The sequence below is a fragment of the Corvus brachyrhynchos genome, unplaced genomic scaffold, assembly GCF_000691975.1.
Source record: "Corvus brachyrhynchos isolate BGI_N302 unplaced genomic scaffold, ASM69197v1 scaffold80, whole genome shotgun sequence".
NCBI classification, from domain to species: Eukaryota; Metazoa; Chordata; class Aves; order Passeriformes; family Corvidae; genus Corvus; species Corvus brachyrhynchos.
This window is the reverse complement of record NW_008236769.1, coordinates 7644626-7659628: the sequence shown is the minus strand read 5'-3', so window position 1 is coordinate 7659628 and position 15003 is coordinate 7644626. Positions and strand designations below refer to the sequence as shown.

The 15003-nt window shown below is 38.7% G+C and overlaps 1 protein-coding gene across 9 annotated transcripts in view; it reads left to right on the top strand.

Moving 5' to 3' along the window:
• EVC2 (EvC ciliary complex subunit 2) overlaps positions 1-15003 on the top strand; it is a 71845-nt gene that overhangs the window by 25108 nt on the left and 31734 nt on the right. For 8 of the 9 annotated variants that reach the window (XM_017727636.1, XM_017727635.1, XM_017727638.1 and 5 more), the window contains 3 exons: positions 9454-9778; positions 12451-12690; positions 14778-14953. In XM_017727636.1, coding sequence (XP_017583125.1) covers positions 9454-9778; positions 12451-12690; positions 14778-14953 — 741 coding nt within the window. Of the gene's footprint in view, positions 1-6525; positions 6851-9453; positions 9779-12450; positions 12691-14777; positions 14954-15003 lie in introns of all 9 variants that reach the window. The other variant, XM_017727630.1, reaches the window with a different exon arrangement.

Genomic DNA, 15003 nt, shown 5'->3' with positions numbered 1-15003 from the left:
AAGAGTGTCATTAAAATTTTGGAATTTTTGAAGGGACAGCCTATTCTGTACTCTCTTTTTGTGAAATGTGTACAATGCAGGAATATAACTGTAAATAATAATCACATTGTTGTAAGATGCAGTGAATGCTCATGGTATGAACTTCAAACCCTGTATTTGTAGTTCTGTGTTATAAATGCTGCTAGAAGCTTGACAAGTGTGTAAACTATACTTTTTTTTCATCAGAGTTCAAATGCTTAGTATATGATAGGAACCTGTAAGAGTAAGGAGCTGAAGAAAACAAGTAATTTGAAATTAATGAATACGTATCTTTTTTCATCTTAAAAATGTCACTTTTCTTTGATGTTGGCTGACCCTGAAGTGTTTAGAATTATAAGGGTCATTTCTGCTGTCTACGTGGAACAATTTATCTCATCCAGAAGAGAGTCTCCTTTTGAGAGTTGTGCTGTTTTTGATACTTTATTCCATATAATTTTGAAAGAAGATTGATATCTCCTACCATTTCTGTCATCTGAATGCTCTCCCTGCCTGGATAGATCAGAAGAATTGGAGCAGATCATAGCAGAGTTGGAAGCTCCTCAGGCATTAATGCATAATGCATGTAGCAATAATATTTATGATTTTGTTAGTATCCAGGCTGAAGTTGGTGCTTTTGAAATTGGTGGTGAAATGTGTGGTAACTTCACCAGAAGCAGAATTGGAGTCTTTCATACACTCTTTTTGCACGGTCACTTTTCTGAGCGAAAGAGTGAAATAACCATTTTCTGAACCCTGTTGCAACAGCAGTATTGTAGGTAGATGTAGTTTTAAAATCGATTTTCTGAAGATCGCTGATTTGTCATATTTCTTATTTTGTGCAAGCAATGCAGAGGTTCTCAGTCTCTTAAATGCTGGATTTTTAAAATGTTTTCTAAACAGATAATTGTAAGTATTGAAATACCTTTACTCTTTATATTGCTGTGGAGAGTTAAAAGAATTTGACAGGTGAAACAGGTCTAGTGCTTAGACTTTCTAGCAGGTTTTCATGAATCTTTGTTTTCTGAAGAGCTTCTGCTCTCTCAGCTCAATCTATCTTTTTCAGTTTTTAATTTAATTATTATTTCTTGGCTGTATATCAGGAATCCTGTTTTTGGTTTTGCCAGCATTCTGACTTCTGGAAAGCTAAACTTAACCTGTGACTCATCCGTGTGAAAGCATCCTTAGATAATCCTCATGTACCTTTCTTAGCAATTTCATTTACTGATGTGATGTCTTGTATTCTCTGTGGGCTCCTGCATGAGCTGTGCTGAGTTCACGCTTGGCTGTGTAAGTGTCACAGGACTGATGGATGAACTTCCCCAGTTCAGAGCTGGCTGCAGGCCACTACAGCTGCTGGTGTATCACAGAGCATTTCAGACCTGTGCTAACACAGCCTGGTAGTGGGCAGGGACCAGGGAAAGGCAACACACCCCACTCTGGCACAGGAGGGCTGAAGAATTTGGGCTTGGGCAGTCAGTAACTGTTGGTGCGTGTTCAGACCTCATGCCATTGCCTCTGCTTCTAGTCTAGTACTGTTTGAATCTCCTGCAAAGGTTTGTGCTTTGTTGTGCTGCAGCTGTGTAAATCCCTGCCCTGAAGTGTTTAGTCTCTGTTGAGACTGGACCCAGCAGGAGAGCATGAAATGCAAAGGAAGGAAAAAAGGAGGGAGGTGTTGAAGGGAGGAAGGTATGGGGCTGCACAGAGGGTCCACATTGACATGGTACTTTAAAAAAACACCAACAAAACACAACAACAAACTAAACAGACAAAAAACCAGAAGAAACAACACACTTACTGATAATGTATTTCTAACCTCTCAATAAATGGGTGATTTGTGAAATAAACCACATCAGCAGCTTTCGAAGATCTCTAATGCTCATTATACTCTAATTGGCTTTCTTTTCTTACTGTGACTAAAGGCAGCACTGCAGGAACTGGTTTCTTTGTGATTCTTCTGGTCTGACTCTTTCTCCATCTTCACTCCAGACTCTGAAGTGTGATAAGGCAACACAGACCATAATGCTGGATTTTGTCCGCCCGTTTCCTTTCTCACTGTAGCTTGTCCCATCATCACTGTGCCTGTGGGTACAGGACGTGTGCTGCTCTGGCTGTAATAGTGGGTGCCACTGAGCTGGGGTGTTTGTCTGTCTGTCCTTCCCTCTTTGCATTCCCCTCTCCATCAGGAGTTGGTGCAGCTGCTGTGCCTTGGGCCTCTGAGTCACTGCTGAAGTGGGAACAAAAGTGTCCACAAATGGCTCTAAATTACTTAATTACATGCTTTTCAGGAGCGTTGTGTATTTGAAGCATTACTTTTACAGAAACAGCTATGATGGAGCTCCAGTCTCCTCTGGATACTTTTTTAACATGTGTCTTACTAATTATCTTTCTTTGGCAGATGAGAGATGAGCCTTCTGAGAATGACAGGCTTTTGTGTTTTGATGGGAAAATGTCACTGAGGGGAAATTTGCTTAATGCTTCTCTCCCTTTTAGACTTCAGAAAGTTATGTCACAGTAGTTTCTTATCTTTATAAACTCAGAATTAGTTTTAAAAATGTGTTTGAAAGCCATTAGTTATTTTTAGGACTGTTAAATTCAGCAGCTATTAGTTCTCCTGTTCAAAAATTCTCTCTGTGGGCCTGTAAGTTGAATAATAAGACTTAGAGACACAATTACTTGGTAGTTAATGAGAGGTTTCCTTTTTTTGTAGTGTGTTGTGTTTTGGTTTGGTTTTCTTTAAATGAACTGTAGTTGCTTTCCTGACCCCAGCTGCTGTCCTGTATTCTTTCATTAGGTCTGTGGAGGACATCAGTTGCTCAGGCACTCTCTCTGCCTGTGTTTGGCATCTGGGATTTTCCCCTTCCAGATCTCTCTGACAGATTTTAAAATCCTCTTTTCTCTTCAAGTGAGTGAGAAAGCTATACACTTGCTGTTTGAAGTTTCATTTTCTGTGTGTCTGTTCACCTTTCCTTGCCCCACCCTTTTGTGCCACCTGCCTTCTGTTCTGTCCTCATCCCTTCTCAGCATGCTTTGTCCAACAAAAGCTTTCATCTTTTTCATCAATAGGTTGCCATCAGCTACCTGTGCTTCATCAGCTTTCATGTTTCTGTGATGCTGAATATGCTCACGGAGTGGGGCAAGACCTTTTAAACATCAATTGCTGTAACAAGCAGAGTGCAGAGCATTTAAAGCAAATTATTAAATGTACCTTGGCTTGAGGAGACACAGAGTGTCAAGCTAGAATTTTTTTTCCATATGTGTCGTGAAACATTTAATCTGGTTGATTATAAACATTGTTTTTCTGATGGACTTGAATGAAACCAAATGAAAGCGTTTGGTTTATTATATGTACAGGATTCCTGTGTTTTACTGACTGTTGGTGTGATGCAGCATGCTCGGGGTGCTCTCAACCTCTCTGTTTTGAGTAAAGAGCTTGAAGCAAGGTTTCTGATGTGTGTGATGAGCTTGTCTCACTTCTGCTGGCTGCTGTGTGAAGATCATGAAGCAGAAGTAGAGCACATCACATGGAAGGGAGCTTTCAAGTTTTTACAGACACAACCTTTCTTCAGCTGCCACTGACAAAACATCATGGTGTGGCTGCTGTCTTCGAAGATGTGACGTGGGAGAGCTGTGGCTTGTAACTCTTCTTTCTGTGCTGTACTTTTCTCTATGCTGTTATCCGTGGTTTGTTGGAACAGTTCATAGACTTCTCTTTCATTGCCTTCCTCAGTAATGTGCTGTCAGGGAAATGAAAAGTATGAGTTGCAGGTTGAATACACCTGAGATCTTATGAGCCTCATGATTCACTTGCTGACACACCAGCATCAGGTGATTATTATTATTGCTCCTCCTGCATTTTGCATCATGCAGAGTTACTGGGGTACTGTAGTTCTCCTTGAGGGTGAAAAAGAGCATGGAAGTCTTGCTCTAAATGAAATCAGGTTGAGTCTATAATAACTTGCAGTAAATAGGAAGAAGTGACGTGGGAAGACTGAGGGAAAGATAATAGGAAATGTTCTGAAGGTGTTTTATTTTGGTTTTCATTCTTGGGATCACTGTTGAAGAAGAGTGATTTTTTTTTGAAGCATGCTTTAAAAAAAACCTGAATTTGTGATAAGGAATAAATTATGTGTTACGAACTATGTATCAATGTGGTAGTGCTGTGAAGTGTCACTTTCCAGGGAGAGAGATGAGGAGTTCAGTCTTTCACATCTCAGTAAGGAAGTGTTAGTAGGTGCTGGGGCGATCATCTATCACTGCATGCTTGAAGAACAGAAAAATAACAACTAAGGAACTTGTCATTCCGGCAAACAATGAGAGTTGGAAGTTGTAACAAATAAAATTCAAGCTGAGGATGAGGTTACCATTTTTTAGAGAAATTATCTAGTGGAAGAATTTATTAAAATGCTTTGTTCTTTGTTAGGGGATGCTTGAAAACTGGGATGTTTCTCACAAAAGACAGATATGCTTCAATTAAATCAGAACTGATGAACTTAAAGTAAAACAGAAAAATAAATCTGGTGGCTTGGATTTTACAGGCTAATAATGAATTGGTGAATCTATGAAGGGAAGCCTCCTACCACTACTTCACAATCATTAGAGAAACGTTATAGCATAAAGCTCCCATTCTCTGAATCCTTGTTTTTGTTTAAGTTCAAACACTTCTTTTTTTCAAGTTGTCACAAACGAGTTGGTAATAGCTGTGTGTGTCAGCAAAAGTTGTAGGACTATAAACAAAATGAGAAAACACACATCTGTATCTGCTGTGTTGCTTCAGCATCCTGTTACCTTGATCCTGCCATCACCTACCCTCTGTCTTGGAGCAAGAAGGACTCTCCCAAAGGAGAGGGAGTAGATCAGTGCCCTGGGGCACTTTACCGTGGGTGTAGGTGAATGTTACCCAAGACAGCTGTGTACCTCCAGCTGCAGTGTCCATCTGTAGACAGGACAGAGAAGCTGGATGGTTGTGTTGTCTTGGGGATATTAGAGCAAATATTAGAGTACAGGAATCTTCATATTTCTGTGAGGAATGTTTCAGGCACATGGTACTTCAATGCAGGAATTTATGTTCCTGTATATGAGGAAGAGGGGGTAAAATGGAGGAGGTTTAGTAGCTGCAACCAACCAGCCAGCCCTGCAGCAGATCACCAAGATGAGGATGGCCATCACCTGTGTGTTTCTGTGGTTTTGAGAGAATGCAACAGAAAATCAGTCTGTAGTAGATTACATTTTAAAGGTGGTCTCCCAAAAACTTCCAATATTTGAGTCATTGTAAGAAAACAATTCCATCCCATCAATTTCTAGATGGGGAGAATACATATCTTGTGTTATCAGGGGAGAAGTGATGATATGTCAGTGGTTTACTTTTAGTTAAACTTTACTTGCTTATGTAAGGAAAAGAAAGTTTGACAAAAACAGCATTTGCATGCCTTCATTTATATGATTCTGAATGCAGTATCATTCTACTCTCTTGCAAGTCTTACCAAGATCTTTGCTATGGAATTGAAATTTATTCTAAGATTTTTCTGTGGAAAAATTATATCAATAATTTAGCCTAAGCAAAAAATTGAATGTGTTTAAGCTCCTGAAAGTATGTTTTGTAGGTCACAAAGAAATTCATGTATGCATGGTCAACACACAGAAGAATACAGTGTTGTGTATTCATGTAATTTGACATGCAGGAGCAAAACCCACCTAATTTTCCAGTGTTAAATTGAATTCAGGTGTAGAATCTAGAGTAGTTACATTGTATATTAAATTAGAATAATTATGATTCCAATTTAACTCTAAACATAAATGGGAATGTATTTATACACAACATGACATATATTGCATTTTCTAAAAGCTCTTGTATTTCGATCTGGTTTTAATCTCTTTTCGAGAACTCTGCTAATGTTCATGAGTGACAGATACGTGCTGTTTTATTTCATTTGTATCAGCACATAGTTGAAACTGTTCCCTCTTCCCGTTAGAGAAGGGAGTACACCAGCCAAGAATATGAAACAGCGATGTATCAATCTAGATGGGTCAGTGAGTTTAGAACTATTTTACGAAGTCAGTAAAATTTATAGTCTATTCAGGTGCCCATTTGATCTGCCATCAGGTGCAGAGATCAAATCCCAACAGAGATAGTGGAGTTTTTTGGGTTTTTTTTTGGGGGAAGGGGGGTGTCAGACATTTCTGTTGGCTTATATCTAAGGGAATGTTTTGAGTATTAGTAAAGAAAAGATTTTTCTTCTTCTGTCTGAAATGGAAATATGGACATACTTCATTAAACTTGCTGTAGTAGAAGTTGACTTACCCTGCTGTTTAATGAATGATTACTATCATGATTTATAAACTCATATGCTGTGATATTCTGGCAGTTCTCTGACTGTCACTTCATTACCCAGTATTGAGTGAATCTGGATACAATCTAGAGACTGAATGCTCTAGATACAAGGTTCTTATATTCTGGTAGAAATTTCCCATAATCTGCGATTTCTAACAGTCCTGATTACCTTTGTACAGTCTGGAGGTTGCCAGCCTGAAACGGGCAGATGCTGATCTGGAGGCCTGTCGAACACAGATCTGTAAAGAAGTGATTGCTATGATGCTGAAGAACATGGCCTTAAATCACAGCCTCTTTCCTCATGTGGAGAAGAAGATAAGTTCCGTTTTCAAAAAGCGGTTTCTTGCAATGGAGAAAGAGATTCAAGAGGAGTACGAAAGGAAGATGGTGGCTTTAACAGCTGAATGTCATCTGGAAACTAGGAAGACAATGGAGGCTCAATGCCAAAAAGCAAGAGCTGCAAATGGAGAGGCTGAGGAACTAATGAGGAAAATTAATGAAAAGGTAAGTCTGGTTTTAAATCAGGATGTTATGCATCATATGTAGTTTTATGGAGATGGTTTCTCTATGACTAGAGCAGCTTAGTTACCCTGTTAGAAGAGTAAAGATGAAGACCTACAATTAAATATGTTCAAAAATTCAGATGTCATAATTAGGGTAGTTGTTATTAAGAAATTGGGTTTAACATCACCAGAAAACAAATTTTTCTCAAGGGAATCTGTGACAGCTGAAAACAAAGCGTTGTCATTACCCTGTTTTGCTTTGCAATCACTTATACTGTTGCAAAGTGGTGTGGTTTTATTTCCTGTATTTTACTGCAGCACTTTCTGAGATTTCAGCCTCTGTGTGAAGTATTTTGCACATTCAGAGCAGAACAAACTCCCTGCATCATAAACCTTACAGTCTAGGTAAAAAGCTTCCAATATTTATGTTCTTTTTTTGAAGAAAATTAGAATATAAGGACAACCAAAGACTGATTTCTCTCTGAAATCAGAACAATCCATATTTTAGACAGAGCGAGGAGTGGACTTCTCTTGGAAATAGCTTCTGGATAATAAATAAATAACTGAAGTCTGAGCATGATTCCGTACAAGTTCAGAGGGAAAGCTGAAAACTTAGTGTATCACTTTCATTCAGAGATCTCTGAATGGATAAGTTTCATTGCCCAGGATTTCATAGGTAGTTACTAGCTGGAAATAGAGCCTGGGTCACCAGGCCAATATCCCATGTACAAAGTTATGTTCCAGTCTTCCATGTCTTTTTTCAAGTATATTGAATGTTTACAATAAAACTGATTTCCCCCCACCCTTTTTCTTTATTACTGTTTTTAACAACTTCCTATGGTTTGGAAGGATTCTGGTAAGTTTTGAATATTTCATCTCTGTAAGCTTAAAATGCCGAAATGCCCAAGTTGATGTTTCATGTTTGTCTGTTAAGAGGGTGACTTGGTGGGAACAAATAGTGCAGTTTATTACTTACTAGTGGGGCTTTGCTTCTGGACCACAAGTGGTATTTGCATATTGCATACCCATAATTGTTAAGGTCTTTTGTGAAAATTCATGATTAAACTTTTGACACAAGAAGTTTTTTTTACTGAGGTACTCCAGTATGCTGAGGCTCTCAGGAAGAACTTTGTTTTATCAGGCTGTTATGTAGTGAAAATCAGGCACAAGGCTAGTGGGCAAGTAGAATTTCTTTGATGTTTCCAGGTGAATTTTAAATTGTGACTCTGTGTAGCTTTCCATACCTGTAGGATATGCATATCCTGAACTAGAGGTGCTACAAACGTAAGAGATGGGAAGGAAGAAACATTTGTGGATGCCTTCTTAAGGATGAGGTGAACTGTACTCTGCAGAAGAGTTTTTCTTTCTGTTGGACACAGAAGGAGCCTATACCTCACTGAGATGTCCTGCCTTTGCAGAGAGAGGGACCTGACTGAAACTCAGTGTGTGATCTCACACTAAATGCAAAGTGGCTTTGCTTTGTAAGAAAGGCATTGGTGTTGGTTCAGTCTGATTTGTACTGAAAATCCTGAATGCTAGGAGTCAAGTAAACAATTAAGGTCAGTCCAGTACTTGTCCTGGTCCATTTTCCATATCCTATCAACTTTCTGTTCACTTTTCTGTCTCTAGAAGGACCTGCGTTTGTACTTGCCACAGCATGTGGTCCAGAAGGACATTCTGGAGCATGAGGTTTGGCTCACACCTGTGCTCCTGGGCAGCAGGTGTACTGACACCCAAGAGATGGCAGTGGAACACAGCTGGAGCAATAACCTACTCCCCTTCTCAGCCAAAACGTAGAATTTATATTCTTTGCCTTTTTGATTAATTATTTGCTACCTGCAATGTGTCTCTTGGGAATGAGAAGTGACGTGCAGAGGGCAGTTCTTCTCAAGATAATTGGTATGAAATTTAGAGCAAGACTGGCATAGTGACTGTTAGGTAGCTCTGCTAGCATAAGAAGCATTCTTTGCTCTGTGGGACATGTATGTTTTGATTCTATAATGACTTTATGCCATCTGAGATTAAAACTATGAATATGTAAGTCTTACTAGAGAACTAAGAGAAAATATTTCTGGCAAAGAAGCTTTTAAAGTAATTGCCATTTAATTCTACGCCATGGTTGTAAATGTAAATCTAAAATGATGCTCTTGGATTAATTTGTAGAAACTGATAGTTAAAGTAGGTCACCAATAATAAACTTTCCGAGTTTTTTAGTAGAGTGGAGGAGGTTTTTTTATATTTATATTGGGGGGGGAAGGGGGGTGTCAGACATTTCTGTTGGCTTATATCTAAGGGAATGTTTTGAGTATTAGTAAAGAAAAGATTTTTCTTCTTCTGTCTGAAATGGAAATATGGACATACTTCATTAAACTTGCTGTAGTAGAAGTTGACTTACCCTGCTGTTTAATGAATGATTACTATCATGATTTATAAACTCATATGCTGTGATATTCTGGCAGTTCTCTGACTGTCACTTCATTACCCAGTATTGAGTGAATCTGGATACAATCTAGAGACTGAATGCTCTAGATACAAGGTTCTTATATTCTGGTAGAAATTTCCCATAATCTGCGATTTCTAACAGTCCTGATTACCTTTGTACAGTCTGGAGGTTGCCAGCCTGACACGGGCAGATGCTGATCTGGAGGCCTGTCGAACACAGATCTGTAAAGAAGTGATTGCTATGATGCTGAAGAACATGGCCTTAAATCACAGCCTCTTTCCTCATGTGGAGAAGAAGATAAGTTCCGTTTTCAAAAAGCGGTTTCTTGCAATGGAGAAAGAGATTCAAGAGGAGTACGAAAGGAAGATGGTGGCTTTAACAGCTGAATGTCATCTGGAAACTAGGAAGACAATGGAGGCTCAATGCCAAAAAGCAAGAGCTGCAAATGGAGAGGCTGAGGAACTAATGAGGAAAATTAATGAAAAGGTAAGTCTGGTTTTAAATCAGGATGTTATGCATCATATGTAGTTTTATGGAGATGGTTTCTCTATGACTAGAGCAGCTTAGTTACCCTGTTAGAAGAGTAAAGATGAAGACCTACAATTAAATATGTTCAAAAATTCAGATGTCATAATTAGGGTAGTTGTTATTAAGAAATTGGGTTTAACATCACCAGAAAACAAATTTTTCTCAAGGGAATCTGTGACAGCTGAAAACAAAGCGTTGTCATTACCCTGTTTTGCTTTGCAATCACTTATACTGTTGCAAAGTGGTGTGGTTTTATTTCCTGTATTTTACTGCAGCACTTTCTGAGATTTCAGCCTCTGTGTGAAGTATTTTGCACATTCAGAGCAGAACAAACTCCCTGCATCATAAACCTTACAGTCTAGGTAAAAAGCTTCCAATATTTATGTTCTTTTTTTGAAGAAAATTAGAATATAAGGACAACCAAAGACTGATTTCTCTCTGAAATCAGAACAATCCATATTTTAGACAGAGCGAGGAGTGGACTTCTCTTGGAAATAGCTTCTGGATAATAAATAAATAACTGAAGTCTGAGCATGATTCCGTACAAGTTCAGAGGGAAAGCTGAAAACTTAGTGTATCACTTTCATTCAGAGATCTCTGAATGGATAAGTTTCATTGCCCAGGATTTCATAGGTAGTTACTAGCTGGAAATAGAGCCTGGGTCACCAGGCCAATATCCCATGTACAAAGTTATGTTCCAGTCTTCCATGTCTTTTTTCAAGTATATTGAATGTTTACAATAAAACTGATTTCCCCCCACCCTTTTTCTTTATTACTGTTTTTAACAACTTCCTATGGTTTGGAAGGATTCTGGTAAGTTTTGAATATTTCATCTCTGTAAGCTTAAAATGCCGAAATGCCCAAGTTGATGTTTCATGTTTGTCTGTTAAGAGGGTGACTTGGTGGGAACAAATAGTGCAGTTTATTACTTACTAGTGGGGCTTTGCTTCTGGACCACAAGTGGTATTTGCATATTGCATACCCATAATTGTTAAGGTCTTTTATGAAAATTCATGATTAAACTTTTGACACAAGAAGTTTTTTTTACTGAGGTACTCCAGTATGCTGAGGCTCTCAGGAAGAACTTTGTTTTATCAGGCTGTTATGTAGTGAAAATCAGGCACAAGGCTAGTGGGCAAGTAGAATTTCTTTGATGTTTCCAGGTGAATTTTAAATTGTGACTCTGTGTAGCTTTCCATACCTGTAGGATATGCATATCCTGAACTAGAGGTGCTACAAACGTAAGAGATGGGAAGGAAGAAACATTTGTGGATGCCTTCTTAAGGATGAGGTGAACTGTACTCTGCAGAAGAGTTTTTCTTTCTGTTGGACACAGAAGGAGCCTATACCTCACTGAGATGTCCTGCCTTTGCAGAGAGAGGGACCTGACTGAAACTCAGTGTGTGATCTCACACTAAATGCAAAGTGGCTTTGCTTTGTAAGAAAGGCATTGGTGTTGGTTCAGTCTGATTTGTACTGAAAATCCTGAATGCTAGGAGTCAAGTAAACAATTAAGGTCAGTCCAGTACTTGTCCTGGTCCATTTTCCATATCCTATCAACTTTCTGTTCACTTTTCTGTCTCTAGAAGGACCTGCGTTTGTACTTGCCACAGCATGTGGTCCAGAAGGACATTCTGGAGCATGAGGTTTGGCTCACACCTGTGCTCCTGGGCAGCAGGTGTACTGACACCCAAGAGATGGCAGTGGAACACAGCTGGAGCAATAACCTACTCCCCTTCTCAGCCAAAACGTAGAATTTATATTCTTTGCCTTTTTGATTAATTATTTGCTACCTGCAATGTGTCTCTTGGGAATGAGAAGTGACGTGCAGAGGGCAGTTCTTCTCAAGATAATTGGTATGAAATTTAGAGCAAGACTGGCATAGTGACTGTTAGGTAGCTCTGCTAGCATAAGAAGCATTCTTTGCTCTGTGGGACATGTATGTTTTGATTCTATAATGACTTTATGCCATCTGAGATTAAAACTATGAATATGTAAGTCTTACTAGAGAACTAAGAGAAAATATTTCTGGCAAAGAAGCTTTTAAAGTAATTGCCATTTAATTCTACGCCATGGTTGTAAATGTAAATCTAAAATGATGCTCTTGGATTAATTTGTAGAAACTGATAGTTAAAGTAGGTCACCAATAATAAAAAACTTTCCGAGTTTTTTAGTAGAGTGGAGGAGGTTTTTTTATATTTATATTTAATTTATATTGTTTTTAAAAATATATTTATTATTATTTCATTGGTATGCCTTATGAGTCTGTTTAATTTTAATAGGATTTCAGGATTGATGAAACCTAAAAAATTAATTTCACATATAGTCTTTGTGTTGAATTTCATGCTCATTTATATAATTTATCTTATATAAGTCTTGTGAATTCTAAAAGGACTTCATTATGCTTTGGAAGTAGTATCTGTATGAGAGACTGGCAGCTGTACAACCCTGCCATCCAGACAGGTGAAAACTATGGGAAGTGTACACTGATTCAATATTAGCCTTCATTTAAACCTGAAATGACAGTAACTAAAGTATTTGTAAAATATATATGAGCTAGTAGCACTGGTACTTTAAAGTATGTTGAATTCTGAAAATCACTTCTGTTGTATTTATTTCCTTCTTTGCAGCCTGCTGTAGAATACAGAAGTCTTCTGGATAGACTTCACAGACTGGAGCAGGACTGCCTGAAGAGATTCCTTTTCGTAAAGCAGGAGGAATATTTTGCAAAGGCTTATAGAGAGCTGGCTGTTACCCAAAGAAAGGAACTCCATACTATCTTTTTTACACAGATAACAAATGCCACTTTAAAGGGAGAACTGAAGTTGGAAGCAGCTAAAACATTAGTGGAAGGTTACTCTAAAATACAGGTAATAGGATGATATCTCCATTCCTAACCTAAAGACAAAATAAAAACCTGCAGTAACTTCTGAGAAATGTTTCAGGATAAATGTTATCACTTTCATAACTAACTTTCTTAGAAAGCATTTTAAAAATTATAATGCCTTTATTAGCACATCTAGACATCTACACAACTGTATTTTTGTACCGGTTTGGCCAAATTTAGATATATATCCTCTGAGAGAAGGCAGGTTACAGCCATCCCTCCCCCACCAGGTTCAGGAAAAAATAAATTTTCCTCGAAGGAAAGTGAAGGAGATAAAAACTATTTATTTAACAAATACACAGGAAAAGGATAATGATGCTAAATAATAAAACCTCTTGGTCTGCTGAGGGAAACCTGGGAAAATTTCAGAGTCCTTCCATAGATATCTCTCTCCCCCCTCCTTGGAGCTGGGATGGGGTGGTGGACCCACCTCCAGGGCCAAGGCCTTGGTGGAAATTCCTCCCAATGTATTCTGATGTTGAAACCGTCCAGCAGAGGAAAAAAAAAAGAAAAAACAAAGTCCCAGGAAAAACAAAAGTTCAACTCTCCCTCTCTCTCCAGAGAAAGAAAAAGGAGCTGAAAAATTGGCCGAAAGCAAGCCAGCTGCCTTCCCCACTCTCGCTCTGCTGCTGCAGCTGAAAAAAAGTCTCTATCTCTGTGTGACCTTGAACAAGCTGCAAACTGCTTTGAAGAAGTTTTGCTCAGGTTTCCCTTCCCCCTCTCAGGCTCAGTTTAAAGGCACAGAAAGGCACAAAATTAATTTCTGGACATGGGGCAGCGATATGGGATACACATCATAAAGTCACCCCGAGACAATATTGAGGTATATGCACATGTTCAAAACTCCCTAGGCATCAAGTGCTCTTCTGTACTTCAGAAGATATACTGAGCCCCCGATTCCAAATATGTTGATTTTTGAAATTGTGTTGTGTCTGAAGGACTATGATTTTGTACTTAGAGGGATTGAATTTCTCTAAGTTATGTGATCCAGGGATGGTGATGAAGAGTATGTTCAGGATTTCAGTTTTGCTTTCAGTTACATTTTTAAACCTCTCACAGTAGAATAGCTTAAATTGTTTCCTCACGGGGTTTTGTTTGTCTGTTTGTTGTTTTTACCTCCATTTGTGTTGAAAGTTAGTGCTCTAGATTGCAAAAGTTCTGGGAACTGTTGTTCTGGCTGCTTCTTGAGGAAGAGTATGATTGTTGTGGACCTGCAGGTGGAGGCTAAAAAGCAACATCTGGAAAGTAGGTGTCAGAACATGTAAGGCTCACTCCTAAAAACTGATGAACAACCTCATATACAGAAGCTATACATTGGCCACTGTCAGTGGGAGATGCAGCAAGCACTTGTGCGGAAGATAGTTAAGCAGCCAGGTCAAAGAGGTAGAGCAAGTGAAAAAGGTTTTGACTATGTTTTGGCTGCTCAGACATGGGTCTTGTAACTATCAGACCTTGTCTTGGCTATTTATGCTACAGAACATTGTGTGCATAACTCTGGTCTCTGCCAGACCTGTCTGTAGGTATCTAAACCCTTCCTGTTCCCCACTGTTGGAAGGAGGAGCTTCTAAGCCAGCCTGTGGGCAGTGGGCTTGGCTTTCCCTATGCTGTACTCAACATATGTGGAAGAGCTGGCTTTAAAATTGGCTTTGAAGTCAATTTAGACACCTTTGAAAATGTTACCCTTTGCTTATATAATCATACAGTACATCGTAAAGAACAGTTCTGCTTATGCTGGTAGGGTTGCATGTGTATGTAATTGTGAATACCTGAGCAAATGACCTGTTAACTCAGGGCACTCAGGACGTGCACTAACTATTCAGGAAAATACACACAGTATTGAGGTAATCAGGCCAAAAGCTCACCACATTATTTATTTTGTTTTGTTAAAATAACCAAGATCATTTGATGTGGTCATTAGAGTTAAGTTGATACATACTTACTGTTTTACACTTGTAAGCATTTTTCAGCTTTGTCCTGCTAATGAAATCTGGTCTGATGTTCATAGGTGTTAGCCAGAATTAACATTACATCTAATCAAATGTTCACATTTGTTCACGTTCTTTCCTGTAGGGTGACATTGAAGAGCTAATGGATTTTTTGCAAGCTTGTAAGAAATATCATCTGAATAAAAGATTTTCTTACAGAGAATATCTTGTAAGTAAGATACAGTCAAGGTGTTCTCATGTCTCTGCTCTTATAAATGCCGCAGCAGCCCAGATATCAAGTCTCATTAATAAGACGGAAAGGTAAATATCTCAATTGTTTTCTTGTCAGCCATTTGACTATGTTATTTCAC